The sequence below is a fragment of the Atractosteus spatula genome, chromosome 7, assembly GCF_055471065.1.
Source record: "Atractosteus spatula isolate fAtrSpa1 chromosome 7, fAtrSpa1.hap1, whole genome shotgun sequence".
NCBI classification, from domain to species: domain Eukaryota; kingdom Metazoa; phylum Chordata; class Actinopteri; order Semionotiformes; family Lepisosteidae; genus Atractosteus; species Atractosteus spatula.
Window position 1 is genome coordinate 20858926 of NC_142712.1, and position 18487 is coordinate 20877412.

Consider the following 18487-nt stretch of genomic DNA (forward strand, 5'->3'; position numbering starts at 1 on the left):
AGAACTGCTGAACAGAATCTGTCAGGATAGCTAAAGACATTCACACTGACTCATCAATATCTTCTTTCAGACTGATCATGCAGTAAGAGGTGCTGAATTAAGACTAATGCAATGGAAAGACTTAATTTAAAATACTATACCCAGTGGTCTGTAATCTTTATCCAAGACTGTTGTTAAGTTTTTGGCAGTAGCATGGTTGCTGCCAATAATGCTGTGAAGCGGTACTTGTAGACCAGCAGGTGACACTCTAAAGTCTATCACCCATCATTTGCAAAACCATAGTTACAATGGCTATCAAAAATATTCACTCCCCTTGGACTTTTTTATATTTTATTGTGTTTCAATATGGAGTCTTAATGTAATAAACTGGGAGTCTTTGCCACTGATTGACAGAAAACATTGTATCAAGTGTCAAAATGAAAACAGAATTCTACAGATCCTCCTAAATTAATTATAATATAAAACAGAAAATAACTGATTACATGAGTATTCATCCCCTTTAAGTCAATATTTGGTAGTCATGTTTGGCAGACATTATAGTCATGAGTTTATTTGGATACGTTTCTACCAGCTTTCCACATCTGGACACTGCAATTTATACCTATTCTTCTCTGCAAAATTGCTCAAACTCCCTCAGGTTGGATGGGAAAAGTTGAACAGACAGCAATTTTCATCTCCTGAGACAGATTGGATTGAGGTCCAGGCTTTGATGGAGCCACTCCAGAACATTGACCGTTTTCTTTCTGAGTCACTCCAGTGTGGCTTTGGCTGTGTTTTGGGTCATTGTCCTGCTGGAAAATGAATCTTCTCCCAAACCCCATGTCTCTTGCTGACTGCAGCAGGTTTTCCTCCAGGATTTCTTTGTACTTTCCTGCATTCATTTTTCCTTCAATCTTCACAAGTCTTTCAGGCCCTGATGCAGCAAAGCATCTCCATAGCATGATACTGCCACTACCACGCTTCACAGTAGGGTTCTCAGGATTCTGTTCACTGTTACGCTTGCACCAAACATAATGCTTACCTTTGAGGAGAAAAAAGTTAATTTTGGTCTTATCAGACCATAGAATCCTCTTTCAATTTGGTCTCAGAGTTTCCCACATGCTTTTGGCAAAGTATAGTTGAGATTTGATGTAAGTTTTTTTTGTCACTCTCCCAGAAGTACTTTGGAAGGTCCTTTGTTTTCATGATGTAGTTGTTGTTGTTGGGAGCTTTACTAATCAACTGAAGGACCTCCTAGAGACCGGTATATTTATCCTGAACTCATGTGAAGCACCATTATTGCACACAGGTGGACTCAATACAACAAATTATCTGACTTCTAAAAACATTTGGTTGCATCAGAGCCTATTTAGGTGTGTCATAGTAAAAGGGGTGAATACTTATGCAATCACTTATTTTCTGTTTAATGTTTATTTTTAAAATTAGTTTTCAATTTGACATTATAGAGTATTTTTGCTTATCAATGGCAAAAAAAAGTCTCAAATCAATACATTGTGATTCACAATTGTAACACAGTAAAACATGAAAAAGTCCAAGGGGGGTGAATACTTCTGATATCCGCTACATCACCTACATGTTTCTAAAGTTTACTGGCCACTTATTTGTCCTATTAAGTGGCACTAAAGACTCCAGGTAATTAAATGGAGTAGAAGAGGACGGTGCCACTGCTGTTTTCTGCTTCTGTGTGCCTGAGCAACACCAGTGTAAGTGTGAAGTATTTGACGGTTACCTTCACTACCAGCATGCGTGTTGAGGTCTTCAGGTGAGTATTGCTACTGGTCACAAACATTTTCAGCAGCAAGTAAAATACAGATTTTTCTCCACTTGCTCTCCCTGGATCCACTGCTTCCTAAAAAGAAAGGAGCACAGGACTCAAGGCTGATAGATCAATGATAACAACTCAGAGAAGGGAAGAAGGTTAATAAATATTCCAAATACCGGGATGAGACATAAAAAAGTGATCATCTTTATCAGTACCTGGGCTCTGAACCATGAAAACTTGCTTGCAGGCAAATCCAGGGCCAGCTGTAGCATCTGGTACTGAAGGATTGGGGCTACTTCCTCTCTCATGCCCTTCTCCGTCACGATACCTGGAAAGATCAGGAGGAAACGCAGATGCTTCAAAGTCAGTCTTTGTTTCCCATCATTCCTCTACTTGCTCTGCAGTAAAGTCTTTCTACTATTTCTATCAAAGAAAACGGAAAGCTGCCCTGCCAATTATCTACAGTTCCTTGATCAATGGACTACAATGAGAAGAATATTGATCATTTGAGAGACCGTGTGGCCGACAGCAGAGTAGGGATGTGATGGTTTTGACCTGTGGAAGAGCACAGGAGGTAGAGGCTCAAGCCTGGGACAGGCAAAAAACACAAAAATAACTGGTGAATCCATTTTAAAAAAGTCATTTCTTCACACTGACTGCATCTCTTTCTGTCACAGCATTTTAGATTTTCCAGAACTGCAGACCTCCAAAACTGTTCTTATTTCATTCAGGCCACTCAGCAGCGTTAAAATCTCTGTACAAATCAAACTCACCTTTTAAGAGTTTGCTGAAGTCGAAGGTGCTCTGACTGATCAGATGAGGCACGACCTTCTGATAAAGACAAATGACCTTGAGGATGACGGCTTTCAATATAGTGGTCTCTGGGTCATCAAAACCTACAAGGCAACACCCAAAAGTAAGGTTCAAAGTACTACTGTTGCTGCTGGTTGCAGGAAGCGGGAAAAGGAGGAGGTATCATAATTCAATTTCTGAGCCCCTGAGAAAATTACAAAACAAAGCACAAAAGCAGTGGCAGCCTCTTTTGGACTGCTGAGAGAGTTCTAATGGATTTTACGGTAAATCTGAATGAACACTAACAAATATAAAGAGTTGTTTGTGTGTATCCTAAAAAAAATCAATTACATTATTTAATTCAAAAGCATTTAACAACATGTGGCATGTTCTTTTAAAAACAGCATACATTATCGCCAAGGGCTTTTTTTATTCAGTATTAAGATTATTTTATCAAAGCTTCAAAGCTTTTTGAAGAAATATTGAGATCTATCGAAAACAGCTTCATATGACCTCATGGAGTGCTCAATGACAATCACACTGTTATAAGATTATTAAAGTTTCTGTTGTTTCTGTGACAGTTGTTACTGTGCAACAATTCTAAGTGTCGGAATTCACGCCTCCTCACTTTTCTTCAAAGATAATAGCCAAGGGTTCACATTTTTTGTATTAGTTTAAGTTTGGCATCTTTCTTTTTTGTGGGCTCTTTGTGAACAGATGTGTCGAATGACAATATAACGCATTATCACTAATTAATTCCACCTTCCAGATTTTCAGATTCGTTCTTTCTCTCTTCTTTCCGGTCTCCCTCTTCCCCCTTTTCTTTCTTGGTAAGGGACTGCCAAGTTGCCACAATGTTGGTCAAGTCTGGCAAAACCTAGAAGCAAAGAATTAAAAGTCTCAATGTTTTTGTGTGAGCACATCAAGACAAAAGAAGGACAAGTTGCCTGAATTTCAGTTTTGCTTGAGGTTAGAGGCACGTTTCCTTGAATGTCATTAATTTCCATAAAAAAAAATTAATTTTAATTTCCATAAACTGTCTTTAAGCGCCTAGTGGCACTGTTTTTATCCAGCAAGTAGAAATTATATTTTAACTGATCCACAATGATGTACAGATATGGCCAGTCTGCAGGTACAAAAGAGACTCTTGCCCTTATTCATTCAAAAAATAAGTTACGTTATACACTCAAGTGTTTAAGAAATTAGTAAATCATATTACATAATTAACATTCAGGTGTTACACCTGAAGAAGGCTTAACAGAGGTTTATGTGAAGCTGTGCGCCATTCAAAGTCAAAATAAAAGGTTTTTAATTTAATTACCCTTTTTAAAACATACACCTTTCAGTAGTACCTCAATTTAAAATAAATAAGAACTAATTAATCCCTGTTCTAACCGCTTCTTCCAATACAAGGTTGCAGGGAAGCCACAACCTATCCCGACAAGCAACTGATGCACCCTGGCTGGGCTGCCAGTCTATCACAGGGCATAATTCAAACAACAGACACACTCACTCACACCAGCACCAGTTTTCTCTGAAGCCAAGTAACCTACTAGGTATGGTTTTGGACTATAGGAGAAAACCAGAGCATCTGAAAAAAAACCCTCGCAAACATGTGGACAGCACACAAACTCCACACAGACAGGACACCAGGTCAGGAAAAGAACCCAGGACCCCAGCACTGCAAGGCAAACTGCCTGACTGTGTCGCCCTAAGACTACATAATAAATAATTTAAAGCATACCTACAAATCAACAGACCCATTATGTGTGTATTTTCAAAACATGGTAAAGCTATAAAAAAAACAATTTTACAAAAAAGACCCAAAGAATTTCCCTTGTTTCAGAGGATCCTGCAGTGATTTTAAGTACCCCCAGGAGATCCCCATATGCCCCTTTTATGAAAGCAACCTGGGCCATGAAAACAATGAGAGAACCTGCAAAGATAGTTAATTCACCTTGCTGAGGGCTTCCCTGTACTGTTGAACAAAGTCCTCCATCATGCTGACAGAATAGACATCAGAGTTCTGCCACACTGTCTTAAGCTGACAGTACTCAATGATCTTCAAGGCTCTTTTCAGGATGAAGGAGACTAGGGAGAGAGTAGTGTGCTTCACAGCGTTGTTACCCATCTATGAAAAAAACACACACACTCCAGTGAACAAAGCCTCCTGAACTTATTCTGCAATGTAGGATGCCTAGCTTTCACTGTGAAAGTTTCCAAACAAACAGTGGTGAAAATATTGTGCTCAAATAACATGATTTATACAGTCACAACATAATAATATACAACCTCCATCAAGAAGCTTATTTTTGCTTATTATTTCTATATAGATTATAAACAAGGGAAATTATTTTTATACTTCTCTCAATTCATCATTATGTTACCTGTGTCCTTTAAAAAAATATTTTTAAATGAATGAAATTCACAAACGTCAAAATGTTAAGGTATCGTCATCATGCACAAACTGTCAAGGCCTACCTAATTTTGAAATTGATAGGTGTTTAAAAGCAAAAATGGCCATAAGAGGAACTTTTCTTATGTAAAATTAAGAACATACTGTCTTATACTATGTGAGATTTGGGCTTTTCTAGGAATTGGAATCATTCTGCAGAAAACAAATTCCTGGGGGCAGTGTCAGAGGGGCCGCCGGTTAAAGGGTAACTCACGTTAAGCCCCTGGGTGAAAAAGGCTTTGTTGCAGATGAAAGGGAGGGATGTCACCATCACCATGGACAGGAGACGAGGCAGAGGAATGAACTCCTCGTTAGAGAAAGCCCTGGACACCTCTGGCTGGGCCTCGTAAATCTAGGGTCACAGAAAGGGCACACTTAATTCCTCCTCATCAGTGGGAATCAGGCAGGGTCAAATTAGAAAGCTTCCACAAAGGGAGAAGTTAATCCAATCTTATGCGTTAGTCCCTAAAATACATATAATTACTGGTGAGTAGCAAATATCAGCTGGAAAAGCTGGAGAGCTTCACAGTAATGGTGAATGGCTTCGCTATTCTGGCGTTAACCATATTCGGGAATCTGGGAATCACACACGAGCCTCATCTGTAAAAAAAATTGATTGACATCTTTTTTCACTGTAGAAATATTGTATATTAGGCCATTTCAATCAATGTCTGATGCTGAGTGCTTGATTCAATCATTTATAAAATTAAGGGTTGATTTCTGCAACTCTTTGCTCTATGGGCTCCATAATGTTCTTCTCAATAAGCAGCAATATGTTCAAAACTCTGCGGCAAGACTTATAACTCCAGACCCCGCAGTTAAATCTCTACAATGGTCATCTATAAAGTCACTTATTCTATCATTTCTATGCTGACAATACTCAAATCTACATCCTTACTAAACCTGACACTGATGTGGCTCTCTTCTCTCTAATTGGACCTCCGACATAAAAACACAGATAGCTCAAAATTTTCTTAATCTAAACTGACAAGATTGAAGTCATGCTTATTGGCACCCCCCATCAACTTTGTAAAGCCGATTCTGTAACCCTATCTGTGGATGGCACTATACTTGAACTTCAGTCTAAAATGAAAAACTTAGGGGTGATATTTGATTCAGCCTTGACATTCGACCCACGTGTGCAACATATTGTCAAAACATCTTTCTTTGACCTCAGAAATATCACTAGACTACTCCTATGTTATCACTAACTGTGGGTGAAAAGCTGATCACCAAATTTGTCTACTGAAACGGTCCAGTCACTGGGGTTTCTAAATCCACATTGAACAAACTCCAGTATGTCCAAAGTTCTGCAGCCACAAACCTGACCAGGTCTAGGGCAGGTGATCACATTACTCCTATCCTGGAGTCCTTGCACTGGCTTCCTGTCAAGTTTCGTGTCAACTTCTAAACCCTCATGCTCACCTATAAGACTCTGCATGGCTTGACACCTCAGAACCTGTCTGAACTACTATCATCTGACTCCTCATCTCACCATCTTCGCTCTTCTAATTCTGGTCTCCTATCTGTCCCTCAAGCCCGTCTACACACTATGAGTGACAAGGCCTTCTCCTGTTTTGCCCCAAAGCTTTGGAACTCTATCGCCAAGGATATCAGATAATCACCTTCTCTAAACTCCTTCAAATCTAGACTCAAAACCTTCTTCTTTAGAAGAACCTTTACTTAACTGGTTCTGTTCTTTACCCCTCTGCTCCTACTATATTCAATACCCCCATCTACTGTTGTATATTTTTTTATTGTTGTCTCTCTGTAAAGCACTTTGAGAAGCCACATATAAAGGCGCCATTTTATGATAAACTTTATTATTATTATTATTCAATATAAGATCTTATGATTGATTTTTAAGGCTCTGAATAATCTGGCTCCCTCATATATGTTTGATCTCCTTTGTGTTCACACCCCCTTCTGTTGGCTCTGCTCAGTTTTTAAGGTTGTTCCTTTGCTCACAGGACCTAGGATTATATCTTTATTAAAGATTAAAGCTTTTTCTGTTGCTGCTGCATTGGTATGAAATGCCCTTCCACAGACTCTATGATAGACAAAGAATCAAAATTATTTGATTCTTTTCAAACCTAAATGTAATTAATAAATGCTTTTACTAGGCCTTATATCCGATTATCTTTCTGCAGTACGTTCTTATTTCATTTTATGTACTTTTGATATTTTTTTATTTTATTTTTCTTATATCTTATTACTATGTACTGATTTGGAAAAGTAATTTATTAATAAAAGTTACCATTATTATTCATTTACACACATCAAATCATGGCCATGAAATTTCAACAACAAAATGGAAGTAACATTTACACCTCAGTAAAAATAATTATATTAACTTTTACAATATCACATTTTATTATTCATTTTTAGTTCCCTGTTAGATGGATTCATGCATACTTCTTTTGCATTCATAGAGATGTATGATTCATCTTAGATTATCCATTATTTTCCTCACAGCTCATGGACCCTGAGACAATAAAGAGAATATAATGTTTAAAAGACTGACACGCTATCTCAAACCCCTTCATAGCTTTGTGTACCTTCTTGAGGAGGTTGATGTTGTCCCTCCACGCTGTCTTCTGTCTTGGTACGAAGGAATATTGAGTCTCTTTGAAGTACCTCTGCAGCAAATCAGGACAGACTTTCAGAATACTGACCACCAGCTCAGCCACGAGTTCGTCTTCCGTGGCCTGCTTCAGTCCCACAATGAACTGCAGCAGAACAACATTCCCGGACCTGAAAGGAAAGAAGAAATAACGAAAGTGCTCAGAAAATGTTCCTGCTCTCAAACTGACAATACTGACTAATCAATCAAGACTAATCAAAAGAAGCTTTTCCAGATCATGCATTTTCTTCCCCCTTGTGTTCCTCCTTTGTCACACCCCTGTATTTTATTCTGCACTGAAAAAGACAGGTATAACTAAAGAGGTATAATTAAACTAATGACGGATGAAACACTTTTATAGTTCATACAGTATATTTCAATTATCCAAGTCTAAAAGCTAAGAACACCTACCCTGTTTGGTAGTTAGTGGCTAATTAATCTAAGGATTATATCCAGCATTTCTTGAAAGAAGGTATCAACATGGATGGGTAACTTGTCCCACACTCCTACCACCTTTTGAGTAAAGAAGTACCTCATTCTCATGGTTTTCAGTGCAGTTTTATGTACTTTCCACTTGTTTCTTGTGGTTCTTGTGTCACTGTTGATTCTGTGTAAATCCACTGACTTGACTTTACCTTTGTGGATTTTGAATGTTGTCTGAAGGCGATTACAGACACAGTTCTGATTGGCATTGTGAAATCATAAGTGCAGCCTGAAGCATAACCAGTACTTAATAACACTATATAATTTGCAGGACAGAGATTTTCTTGTAAGGGATTTATGCAATCTTGATGTGTTTTCTTAAATACTTCATGGCTGCTGCACACATTCCAGTGAAAACATTGGGTTTGCTTTGCATGGGCAATTCACATACAAAGAGATATATGAGAAACTTCACACTTCACCACTTTCCCATTTTCATGATAAATAAGGGTTTTGTTTCCACACACATTTTGTGTAAATTGCAAAAATTAAAAGTAGAAGAAAAACAATCTTAACACACTAGTTACCTCCCAGCTGTTCCTAGGCTTTGGTCATAGAAATTAATGCCATGATTAAGGGAACAACAGAGATCCAGGAGGAAGTTGTGAGTCAGCTCTCGCACCACCATCCTCCCAGCCTCACCAGGGTCTACAGCCATCTGAGGAAAAGAAACAAAACAAAAATCCAAAAAATGAAATGACGCTTCTCTTTCTGTTGCTGGATGACAATCTCTGCTGTTTTTAACATTTGTTCTAACTATCTCCTTATACACCTATCCAATTTGAAATTGCCAGTTGTGTCTTGGTTCACACCTCCTCCAATCCGCCCCACCTTCGAGTCACCCATCTTCACATCGCTCAGGCTACACGGCCCCTGCAGGAAGTGTCCCTTGCAGACAGGACTACAAGCCTGCTGGTGTCCGGGAAATCGTAGGGGTCACCGTGTCCAAAATGCCCCTAGTTGAATTATACTGACCGCACTCCCAGTGTCAGTCCGCCAACTATGCTCCTCCGCTTGACAAATCCTGGTCACAGTCGGCTAGTGACTCAGGAGCCAATCCGCGACAACCGGATCACATAACTCAGACTGAGGATACCTTTACTGACTGAGCCCTCCTCCGTTAAAACTGAAAAACATCAGCAGGGACAAACCTTGGACTCCTCTGGGATGGCATCTGCTATTCCATTCCACTTGTACAGGGAGGCAATGTGAGCCAGCACTCCAGAACTGAAGAAGCGCACTTTTTGCGTCTTACTTATTGCTTTGTTTTGAACAACCTGAAAAGCAAAAATACAAAAACTCAGAAACTGATTCAGAATGCACAATATGTTTTGCTTCAATTCCTCAATTCAATTCAGTGAACAGTGGGATGGCCATTCACAGTTTTGATACAGTATTTGTTGTCGAGAGGTTCTTGGGTTTAAACCCCAGCTCTGCCAGAGTTTTATAAAGCTCTGTTTTTCTGTTTAGATATAAAATAGAGGAGCAGCAGTTAGTGTTAACTCTTTAACTTATTTTGCTAGAATTCAGACTTAAAATTCCACTCAAATTCCAAGTCATTTGTAATCTGTTGGATGGTGCCAGATTAAATTTGGCAAAATCTTTTTATGAATTACAAAATCTTAGTAACACAAAAAGTAATCTTAAGATAAGATGCTAGAGTCACAGTCATAAAAACATGAGATCTCTTCCTTATTACCGAGGTGTTACCAGCAGTACTGGGAATCCACTAAACAATTTTGTTTCTATCATTTCATGAGAACTAAAAAGAGATAAGAAAAAGCAGGCATTACTTCCTTTTACCGTGCCTCTTTTACTGTGTGTAAAGAGCCTTAAGAAAAATCCTATGTCTGTCTAAAAAAATAAATATGTCAATAGCTTAATCACTACACAGAAAAAAAAAAACAGAAGACATGACGCACGTCTGGCACAGAGTATGAGACTTCTACGACAAGCCTCGACCATTCATCAGAGACCTCCATTCCCATGCCAGAATTGACATCAGAAATGAACGAAAAATGTGAAAGCACAACAATATTATTGCGTAAAGCCTGTGTAGTCAGAAAAAATACCCATTGGAATGAACTATCTGAAATACAAATCACAGGCTTTTCTGCAAACAGTTTTTACACCACATATTACTCATCTATTCTAGAAATACAGAATGGCAAATATGCACACAAAAAAATCTAAAATGCTTAAATACATCAAAACTTACTTTAGTCTGTAGCGTAGACAACAGGAGATTGATGGAAGAAATTCTATCATCCTTCAGCCCCGTGCTTAAAATATCAGTAAGGAAATCTAGAGCAAAGAAAAATAAGGTTGTCTTTAATATTAAAGTCTATTTAAAGATGTCTGTCTGAGTTTCAACCAAATATCAGTGGACGTTACCGGTAGCGTGACTTATGTGAACCTGAAAAAATAATATATATATATACGAAAAACAAATATTACCTTTTGTCTCAAGAACTTGTCCTATTGTCTGGTTGTCGCCGGAAATTAGAAATGAAACAGCAAACTGGATGTAAGCCAAGCGAATATCAGGCTTGCCCTGGTTTAATGAAAAAGGACAGTTATATCAGCAGAGCAAAAACAGTTTATTACCGTTATAGTTATGCGCTGATCTAAATCCAAATCAAAAAGAAATGCCAGGGTTAAGCAACACAACTTTTATTAACTACTCTATTTACTTAGCACAAACATCCTTAAATATCCACAAATAACACCCGAAGAAGGCTCCACAGCCGAAATGTTGCATTTCTTTTCTTCTCTTTCCAGCATGGAATAAACCTTTACTTGTTCCTTTGTAGCCTACGCAAGCTGACGCAGCTACCTACTTGTTGAAGTGGTAAATCTAATCTCAGGTGACAAACAACACATAACAGACTCCACTATGTCATTATTTATTTAACAAAAAATAAGCCAACATGCAGAAGCCATGTGTGAAAAACTAAGTACACCCCAAGATTCAGTAGAACCACCTTAAGCAGCAATAACTTGAAGTAATTGCCTGGCCCACTCTTCTTTACAACATTGCTTCAGTTCATTGATGTTTGAGGGCATTCGTTTATGCACAGCTCTCTTAAGGTCCCGCCACCACATTGTTCCAGAAATCTTGTGGTTTGTTCAGATGCAAGTTTGCAAACCTAAGCCGTGCTGCCATGTTCTTTTTGGAGAGAAGGGGCTTTTCCTGGCTACCCTTCCATGAAAGTCATACTGCACTTGTTCAGTCTTTTTCTGATCGTACTGTCATGAACATTTAACATACAATCCCTAGATGTACTGTAGCTCTTGGGTTCTTTGCGATTTCTCTGAGCATTATACGGTCTGACCTTAGGGTGAATTTGCGGGGACGCCCACTCCTGGGAAGATTGGCAACTGTCTTGAATGTTCTCCATTTGTAAATAATCCTTCTCACTGTAGAAGGATGGATTTCAAATTGTTTGGAAATAGCCTTATAACCCTTTAAGTGCATTTAATTAACAGCACTTGGCTGCTAATTACGTTCTTAGTTCCTATGGGAGCAGTAACGGTGTTCTTAATTTTTACCACATAGTTTCTGCATTTTGGCTTACTTTTTGTTGAATAAATAATGACATAGTGAAATCTGTTATGTGTTGTCTTTTATCTGAGACTAGATTTGTCTAATTACAGAAGTTGGTGAGGACCAGACAATTGTTACTTATGCCCTGATATGTAAAACCATTGAATTGAAAGAGGGTGTACTTTCTTTTTCACATGACTGTATACTTATACATCTTATAGTCTTATTGACTTCCTCTTCGTTAAAGTCTAATAATTAGATGGGTTGACAGCTGACAGGTCTGTGATCTCACCTGTTTGTCTCTTCTCCTTGCCAGTCCAGAAAGACTCTTGCCGAAGTTGAAGTTACTGAATACCTCTCTGGCAGAGTCTGGCCCTTGTGAAACCATAGCAGACAGGAGGCTAAGACACTGTCGCACATACCTGAGTGGGGCAGAAGAGAACATACGAAATGAGGAGTTAGGCTTTATTATTGTGGTCCCTCTAATGACTTACAACGTGATAAAGAGTCTTAAAGTAATAATGCCTGTAGTGCAGAGCTCTTTAAGAAACCATGCCATGTCTTTTCTGGAATTAAACCACCAAAACATTACAGGGAATGATGTGTTCCATATGAGTAACTCACTCATCATGACAACTGTAAAATAGTGGCAGACTGTGACTTTTCCTCAGTGTCCCTTGGTAGAAGAAAGAAAGCTAATGTAGGTGGCATGGCTGTTGGTACATGTGCATTTATGAAAGTAACAGCAGATATGGCTAATGTGTATATTTAAAGATATACAAGCAATGGCTGACAGATAAAACACTAACAGGAAGCAAATTCAGACAGCAAGAAACTACAGAATGACTAACGAAATCTCACTGTTGGAGGTGGACTGACCAATTATTGGAGCATTATCTAACATTTTTGTTTTAACAAAAAGAGTTTTAACATTAATAGGATGATAGATCAGTGGAAAACCGTTGGGATGTTTACCTCACTGAAGAAGGGGGGAAGTTATATATTTTGATAAAAACTAAAATCATGCGCAGTTATATAATCAAACAACTGAGCAAAGCTATTAACGTAGACTCAACTACGTAACACTGGAGTGATCAAATGACTTAGCTATCACACTTAGCACATACCTGTGATTTTCAGAATGCAACACAGAACAAATAATTTTCATAAAGCTGGAGACTGTCTTCTTCACAATAGTAATGCCAGCCATGCTGAAGTGAGACAGGTCGCTGGCTGTTCGCAGCAGGATCATTTCCAAGCCCTGGAAGATCAACACTGTCTGGAAGCAAAGAGATTGAGACATACTTATCAGCCACTGGAAGTTATCTGTGGGATTCTGCTGCAAAAACAACAATAAACAAACCTTAATGCACATGAGCAACAGTAATCAATAATACGCTCTAAATTCAAAGGCATTTATTCTCATTCCTTAAAACACCCAGGTCCTGAGTGTGATCTGTTCATAACAGGTTTGCGTACACGGTAGGTCAGGTCTCATGAAGAGCATACAGCAGCTAACTTATTTAGATTTATATAACTTTATATGTGTCTTTGGCATCACCATAAAAATCTAAGAACACGCAACACAAATTAAATAAATTTTAATCAATAGCCCTAGCTGTACATATACACACAAACATCTCATTACACTATCATTACATTAATCCGTGAGCTTCATACAACAAGCAGTCACTTAATATACCTTGTGCTGACAAGCTCAAGAAACTGAAAATCTTGTATTCTGAACAAAGAATATGAAACAACACCATGATACAAATATTCAAAACCCTGCAAGGCATTTAGAAGGTGATCCCAATGGGCTGCATAATGCTAAGATGTGAACTAAATAAAGTATCCTTGAACGACAAGCAGAAATTGTGAGTGTGCATTACATTCATGCTGTTGAAGAAGCACCTCTAGAATCCCTCAAGACAAAGCTGGATGTGCATTCAGATCATAAGCCACTGACATTTGAAAAAGCACGACAGGCCAGATAAGTTCCAACAACAGGGGGCTTTGCTATGTTTTACTTCAAAGGCGGATGTATTTTACTACACCAACACTCATGCTAAGGCAGAAAATTAAAAACAAAGACAAAAGAACATGATAGTGACATACTTCCAAATCACAACCCAACCACCTGCTTAGGTTTTGCATGTAATTAAAACAAAACAATGGTACTGACTTCGCTCTCCAAACGTTTTTCTTCCTCCAGCAATTTTAGTATTTCAGCACAATCCATAGATATTTTTATATAGCCTTCAACCACATCATATAATCCAGGGCAGGGCAATTGTTTAGCAACTGATATGAAGGTTTCCAAACCTAAAAGTAATAAAAGAGGAGGGAAAAATTATTATAATTTATTGAAAAATCTCTACAGCTAATAGGTTACAAAGATGGCTGCAACCATCATGTGTCAGAGACAACTTTAAATGATTATTCCCTACACATTAATGAGCTGTAACAGCAACGTTTACAGTTGCAGAATAGAACAGGTATAAACCATCCCTTAGGCATGAGCAGATTTCTGAGATTTACCTACTACGTTCCAAAGCTCTGTAGATGAACACAAGTGACAGTCTGAGAAGGTCTTACAAATGAGTATATTTGTTAGAAGCTTAAATACAAAAACAAAATGTTCAGAGACAAGTTTATTACCTAGAAAATCATCCATGAGAGATAGTAGTACAATGTCCCATAAATACGGTATTGTATATTGCTATTTAATAATAATGAAATAAGATGACACGTCTTATGCACGACTGGTTTGTATGACAAAAAAAACCCAAGAACGACTGTTATTCCGACACAAATACGCCGGTTTGATACTTCTGAAACAGCTTGACAGCAGTGAGGAAAAAATTTAATGAGCTACCTGCTACCGACGTCTAATTTAACTTTAAAGAAGTACGATGATAAGAAAAAACATTACTTTGGATTATTTCGTTCATAATACAAGATATTCATGGATCTTATTTTAATTAAGCTTCAGGGTTGAACAAGTGACATGTACAGTACCTTTCTTTGCTTTGGTAGGCTCTTTTAACATGCTTTTAAATACAGTTCCATTCAACTCAACTTCAGATACTTTGGGTTTCTTTTCCTGTGTATCAGATTCCGTTGAATCTTCATTTTTGCGTTTTTTCGCCATGATTTCTCGTAACCCGAAGTACTCAACCACTCTTCACTCCTACTTTACTAAAAGAGTACTAAACACACTGACACACGTGCGTCAACACTACCGGAAACCGGTCCGTCTCAATGAAGAGACCCCACGGCAACACAGGTTGTGTAAATGAAACTTGTGTACATTTTACCCCTCTGTTTCTGCTTCTTCCAGTTTGTTACTTTCCATTGTCACTCAGATGGTGCAATGTCTGAGAGGAAGAGATTTTATGCCTCTCTTTTTGCCTGCTGTACCGTGAAGGCTGGTTTACATAAGTTCTGAAATAGGACAGCACATAGTAAAGTAGTAGAGAAGAGATTTGTTTTACGTTTCTATGTGAGATTTAAGGGTTTATTTTTAAATTAATATTTTAATGCTGTGTACAATAAAAAAAAACAATTCAAACAATATTCTTATGTGCATGTAATGAATTACTAGTAAGATGTTTACGTATGATAGCTTATGAATAAAGCATGGTTTAGCGTGTGAACAATAATTAAACCCTCCACAATAAACAGGATGCATTTCATATTGCAGTAACGTCAGTCCAGCTAGCTATACATGGCATAATCTTTCCAGGTTAATAACATACAATACAGTATCTTTGCAGGAAGTCAGTATAAGGTTTTTGACCATTAGATGTAGTGCTAAGACGGCGCGGCTGTATTTTCTACAATAGCAATTCCAGGATCCCATGGAGTAAGTTGATGTGAAATATATACAGTATGACACATTTAAATGCTGTTACCTAGTATGTGCAAAATGTCTGACAATTCCTTCACAAAGATAAAATATATTTTTAAATTTAATTCGCACCATGGCCAATTATCTCAGAAGCCAAATAACTACCAATAGGGTTTTGGACTGCGGGAGGAAACCAAGCAGCCAGAGGAAACCCAAGTGTAGGATGGAAGATACATACAAACTCCACGCAGATAGAACCCCAGCAATTGAATCCAGAGAGACAGCACTGGAAGGCAGCAATGCTAACCACTGCGCTACCATGCAAACCTGGCGCCTTATAAATCCTGCTGTTTCACACATACTGTGAAATGTAATGTAATAAATGTAATGTAATTATTGAATAAAATACAGATGGCTGCATAACGCGCCCTGTCGACGTTCTACAATACAGAGATAAAACTCTGTGCTTGTAAAGAGGCTGCATGAAGCTCTGGGATCTCCCTCCTATACAGTTTCACAGATAAGGCACTGCTTGATGTTGGACTTTCGTATCGGAGAAGCCGGAATGGTCCGAAGCACAATTCCTAATTATACAGGCAATACCTGTTTTGCTAGTGCGCATGTGCTGGACTCTGTCTCTGTATGTGATCAAGGGGACGCGCTGGAAAACCCGAAAATCACGATACAAACAGCAAAACTAATTTTGGAGCCAATTTCTAGCTTTTCATATTCTCTACACATCGGACCCTCTCACACAGACTGCCATCATTTTCTTATACTTTACACTATCAGTTATGTTCCAATTATCTACAAAATGTATCTAATTAATTGAAACAACACTATGGGTAAACAAAGCATAGCACTGACTCAAATCAAGCAATGGAACTTAGTTATAACAATCAATAATCAAGAACAAGCAACTCTCCTTAAACTACGTTAATTTCCATTGTTCGTTTCTTTGATCATGTTTTTAACAGTATTAGACTTTCATTGCAGGTTATGGTTTTGGTGTCAGTAATCAAACTTTTTTGTCCATGTTTTTCAGTTCTGTGGTATACACACAGTCATGCAGTGTGGATTTCTGTGCAACAAAAGCCAAGATTGTCCAGATTCTTGATGATGTTTTCTAAGATAGTGGGCAGCCACTTGAGCAGAGTTTTCCAACTGCTATATTAAGAATATGTTTAAACTAGGTGTTAGGGTTAGGACAGATGCTTCCGAGCTCCTCAATGCAGATACAACAAGAAGAATTCCACTATCCCATATTCAATAAAACTACTCAATAAATGAGTTGACAATAAATGTGTATTGGTTTATTGGGAAATGCAATTAGGTGTAATTTTTGTACAATTATGTACAAAAATTAAGGACTATTGTGTAATTATAGGGGCTTAGGGTGATTGTGGGAAAGTAAACTTACAGGTTCTGGTAACCTGTGTGGATTTCAGTAAGTGTGCTGTGTAATGACTTTCTATGGGTTAATATCTTTTAAGTTATGTTATATTTATTTTTCATATAATGTTTGAATGAAAACATACAAAACATACAATAGACACCAGCTATCAGTGGGGAGGAGAACAGAGTGATGAAGCCTATACTGTAAATGGGGATTATTAGGAGGCCATGATTGGTAAAGGTCAATGGGAAAATTGACCAGGACACTGGGGTACCACCCCTACTCTTTTCAAGAAATCCCCTAGGATTTTTATTGACCACAGAGAGTCAGGACCTCGGTTTTACGTCTCATCTGATGGACGGCACCTTTTTACAGTATAGTGTCCCATCACTATACTGGGGCATTAGGACCCACACAAAGTGCAGGGTGAGCGCCCCCTACTGGCACCACTGACACCTGTTCCAGCAGCAACCTTTGCTTTCCCAAGAGGTTCCCCATCCAGGCTCACACCAGCTTAGCTTCAGTTGTGAGTTGCAGGGTCATATAACTACTGTTCAAGTTTCTCATATATCAGACAATGATTATCGTAATCTACTAAGCCAATATTAGTTTAACCTACATACAGTATAAGATCTAACGACAATTAAGTTTTAAGGATAGCACTGTTATAACAGTAGTAGCATCAAAACGAGAGTGGCTGCAATACCGGATGTAGCCTGCAGTACTGTACAATTACTGTATTTCATGCCGACGAGTGACGGTGTGTTCTACCAGTATGAAGCGACAGAAGAATGAATATTAACGCTGTTAGGGTCCATGAATACGAAAGAGTCTCTGGCAGCCATTTAAACACATGGTAGTAGCAAATTGTCATTGAGACCTGGGATCATTAATTTAAATAGCTTGCATGTACAGTTATTTTTTACTGTTTCACTGGATATATTTACCACACGAAAACAACAGCAAACAAAGTAAGTCAACCGACGAGGAGAGAGTCAAGAATGCTATCCTGGGCACAACAGAAGATTTAGCAGCAACCTTCACCCCAGCGAGGATAAATTAATGCCACGCCCACGGTGACGATTTCATCCAGCTGTTTTACGACTTCTTTTTTGCTAGAGTCAAATACGTCTACATTTGGACTGCGCATTAGAGTGTGTATTTTTTTATTTAAAGCATAACTGACCCAGGCAAGAACAACCGTGATAAATACGCGGTTCTCTTTTCTGCCTTTGCCTGGCTTGACTCCAGCGCAGCAGAAGACTGTGCTGTGTTTCGGGCGCTTTAACTTGTTGCGCATGTTGAATTTCAGCTGAACTGTGCCGAATCTCGCAGTGTTTTAGGTGCATCTCGTACTGCAATGAAATAATTACTATATAAGCACAGAAGCGAGGACGACGTAGAGTGGAGCCGTGTTCCGTTTCCCTCCGTTTAACTGCAATGATTTTAACTCCTCTTTCTACTGCCTAGTGGAGAGTGATAACCTGATTCTTCCCGCTGTTGGTTTTTGGTAGTCTTATGCCTTTTCACCTTGCTGATACTCGTAAAAGGGACTGTGAGAACGGTTGCTGTAGCC

At 38.5% G+C, this 18487-nt stretch overlaps 1 protein-coding gene across 1 annotated transcript in view; it reads right to left on the bottom strand.

The window, feature by feature from the left end:
- The window catches only part of urb1 (URB1 ribosome biogenesis homolog), a 47257-nt gene extending 32368 nt beyond the window's left edge, over window positions 1–14889 (bottom strand). Inside the window, exons 1-15 of the mRNA XM_088922361.1 lie at window positions 14684–14889; window positions 13848–13987; window positions 12790–12941; window positions 11955–12084; window positions 10573–10669; window positions 10334–10419; window positions 9267–9392; window positions 8643–8773; window positions 7568–7763; window positions 5224–5361; window positions 4512–4685; window positions 3317–3431; window positions 2536–2658; window positions 1978–2090; window positions 1730–1849 (exon numbers count right to left, since the gene is read on the bottom strand). Coding sequence (XP_088778487.1) covers window positions 1730–1849; window positions 1978–2090; window positions 2536–2658; window positions 3317–3431; window positions 4512–4685; window positions 5224–5361; window positions 7568–7763; window positions 8643–8773; window positions 9267–9392; window positions 10334–10419; window positions 10573–10669; window positions 11955–12084; window positions 12790–12941; window positions 13848–13987; window positions 14684–14816 — 1974 coding nt within the window. The 5' untranslated portion in view covers window positions 14817–14889. The remainder of the gene's footprint in view (window positions 1–1729; window positions 1850–1977; window positions 2091–2535; window positions 2659–3316; window positions 3432–4511; window positions 4686–5223; window positions 5362–7567; window positions 7764–8642; window positions 8774–9266; window positions 9393–10333; window positions 10420–10572; window positions 10670–11954; window positions 12085–12789; window positions 12942–13847; window positions 13988–14683) is intronic.
- Between the last annotated feature and the right edge of the window lie 3598 nt (window positions 14890–18487).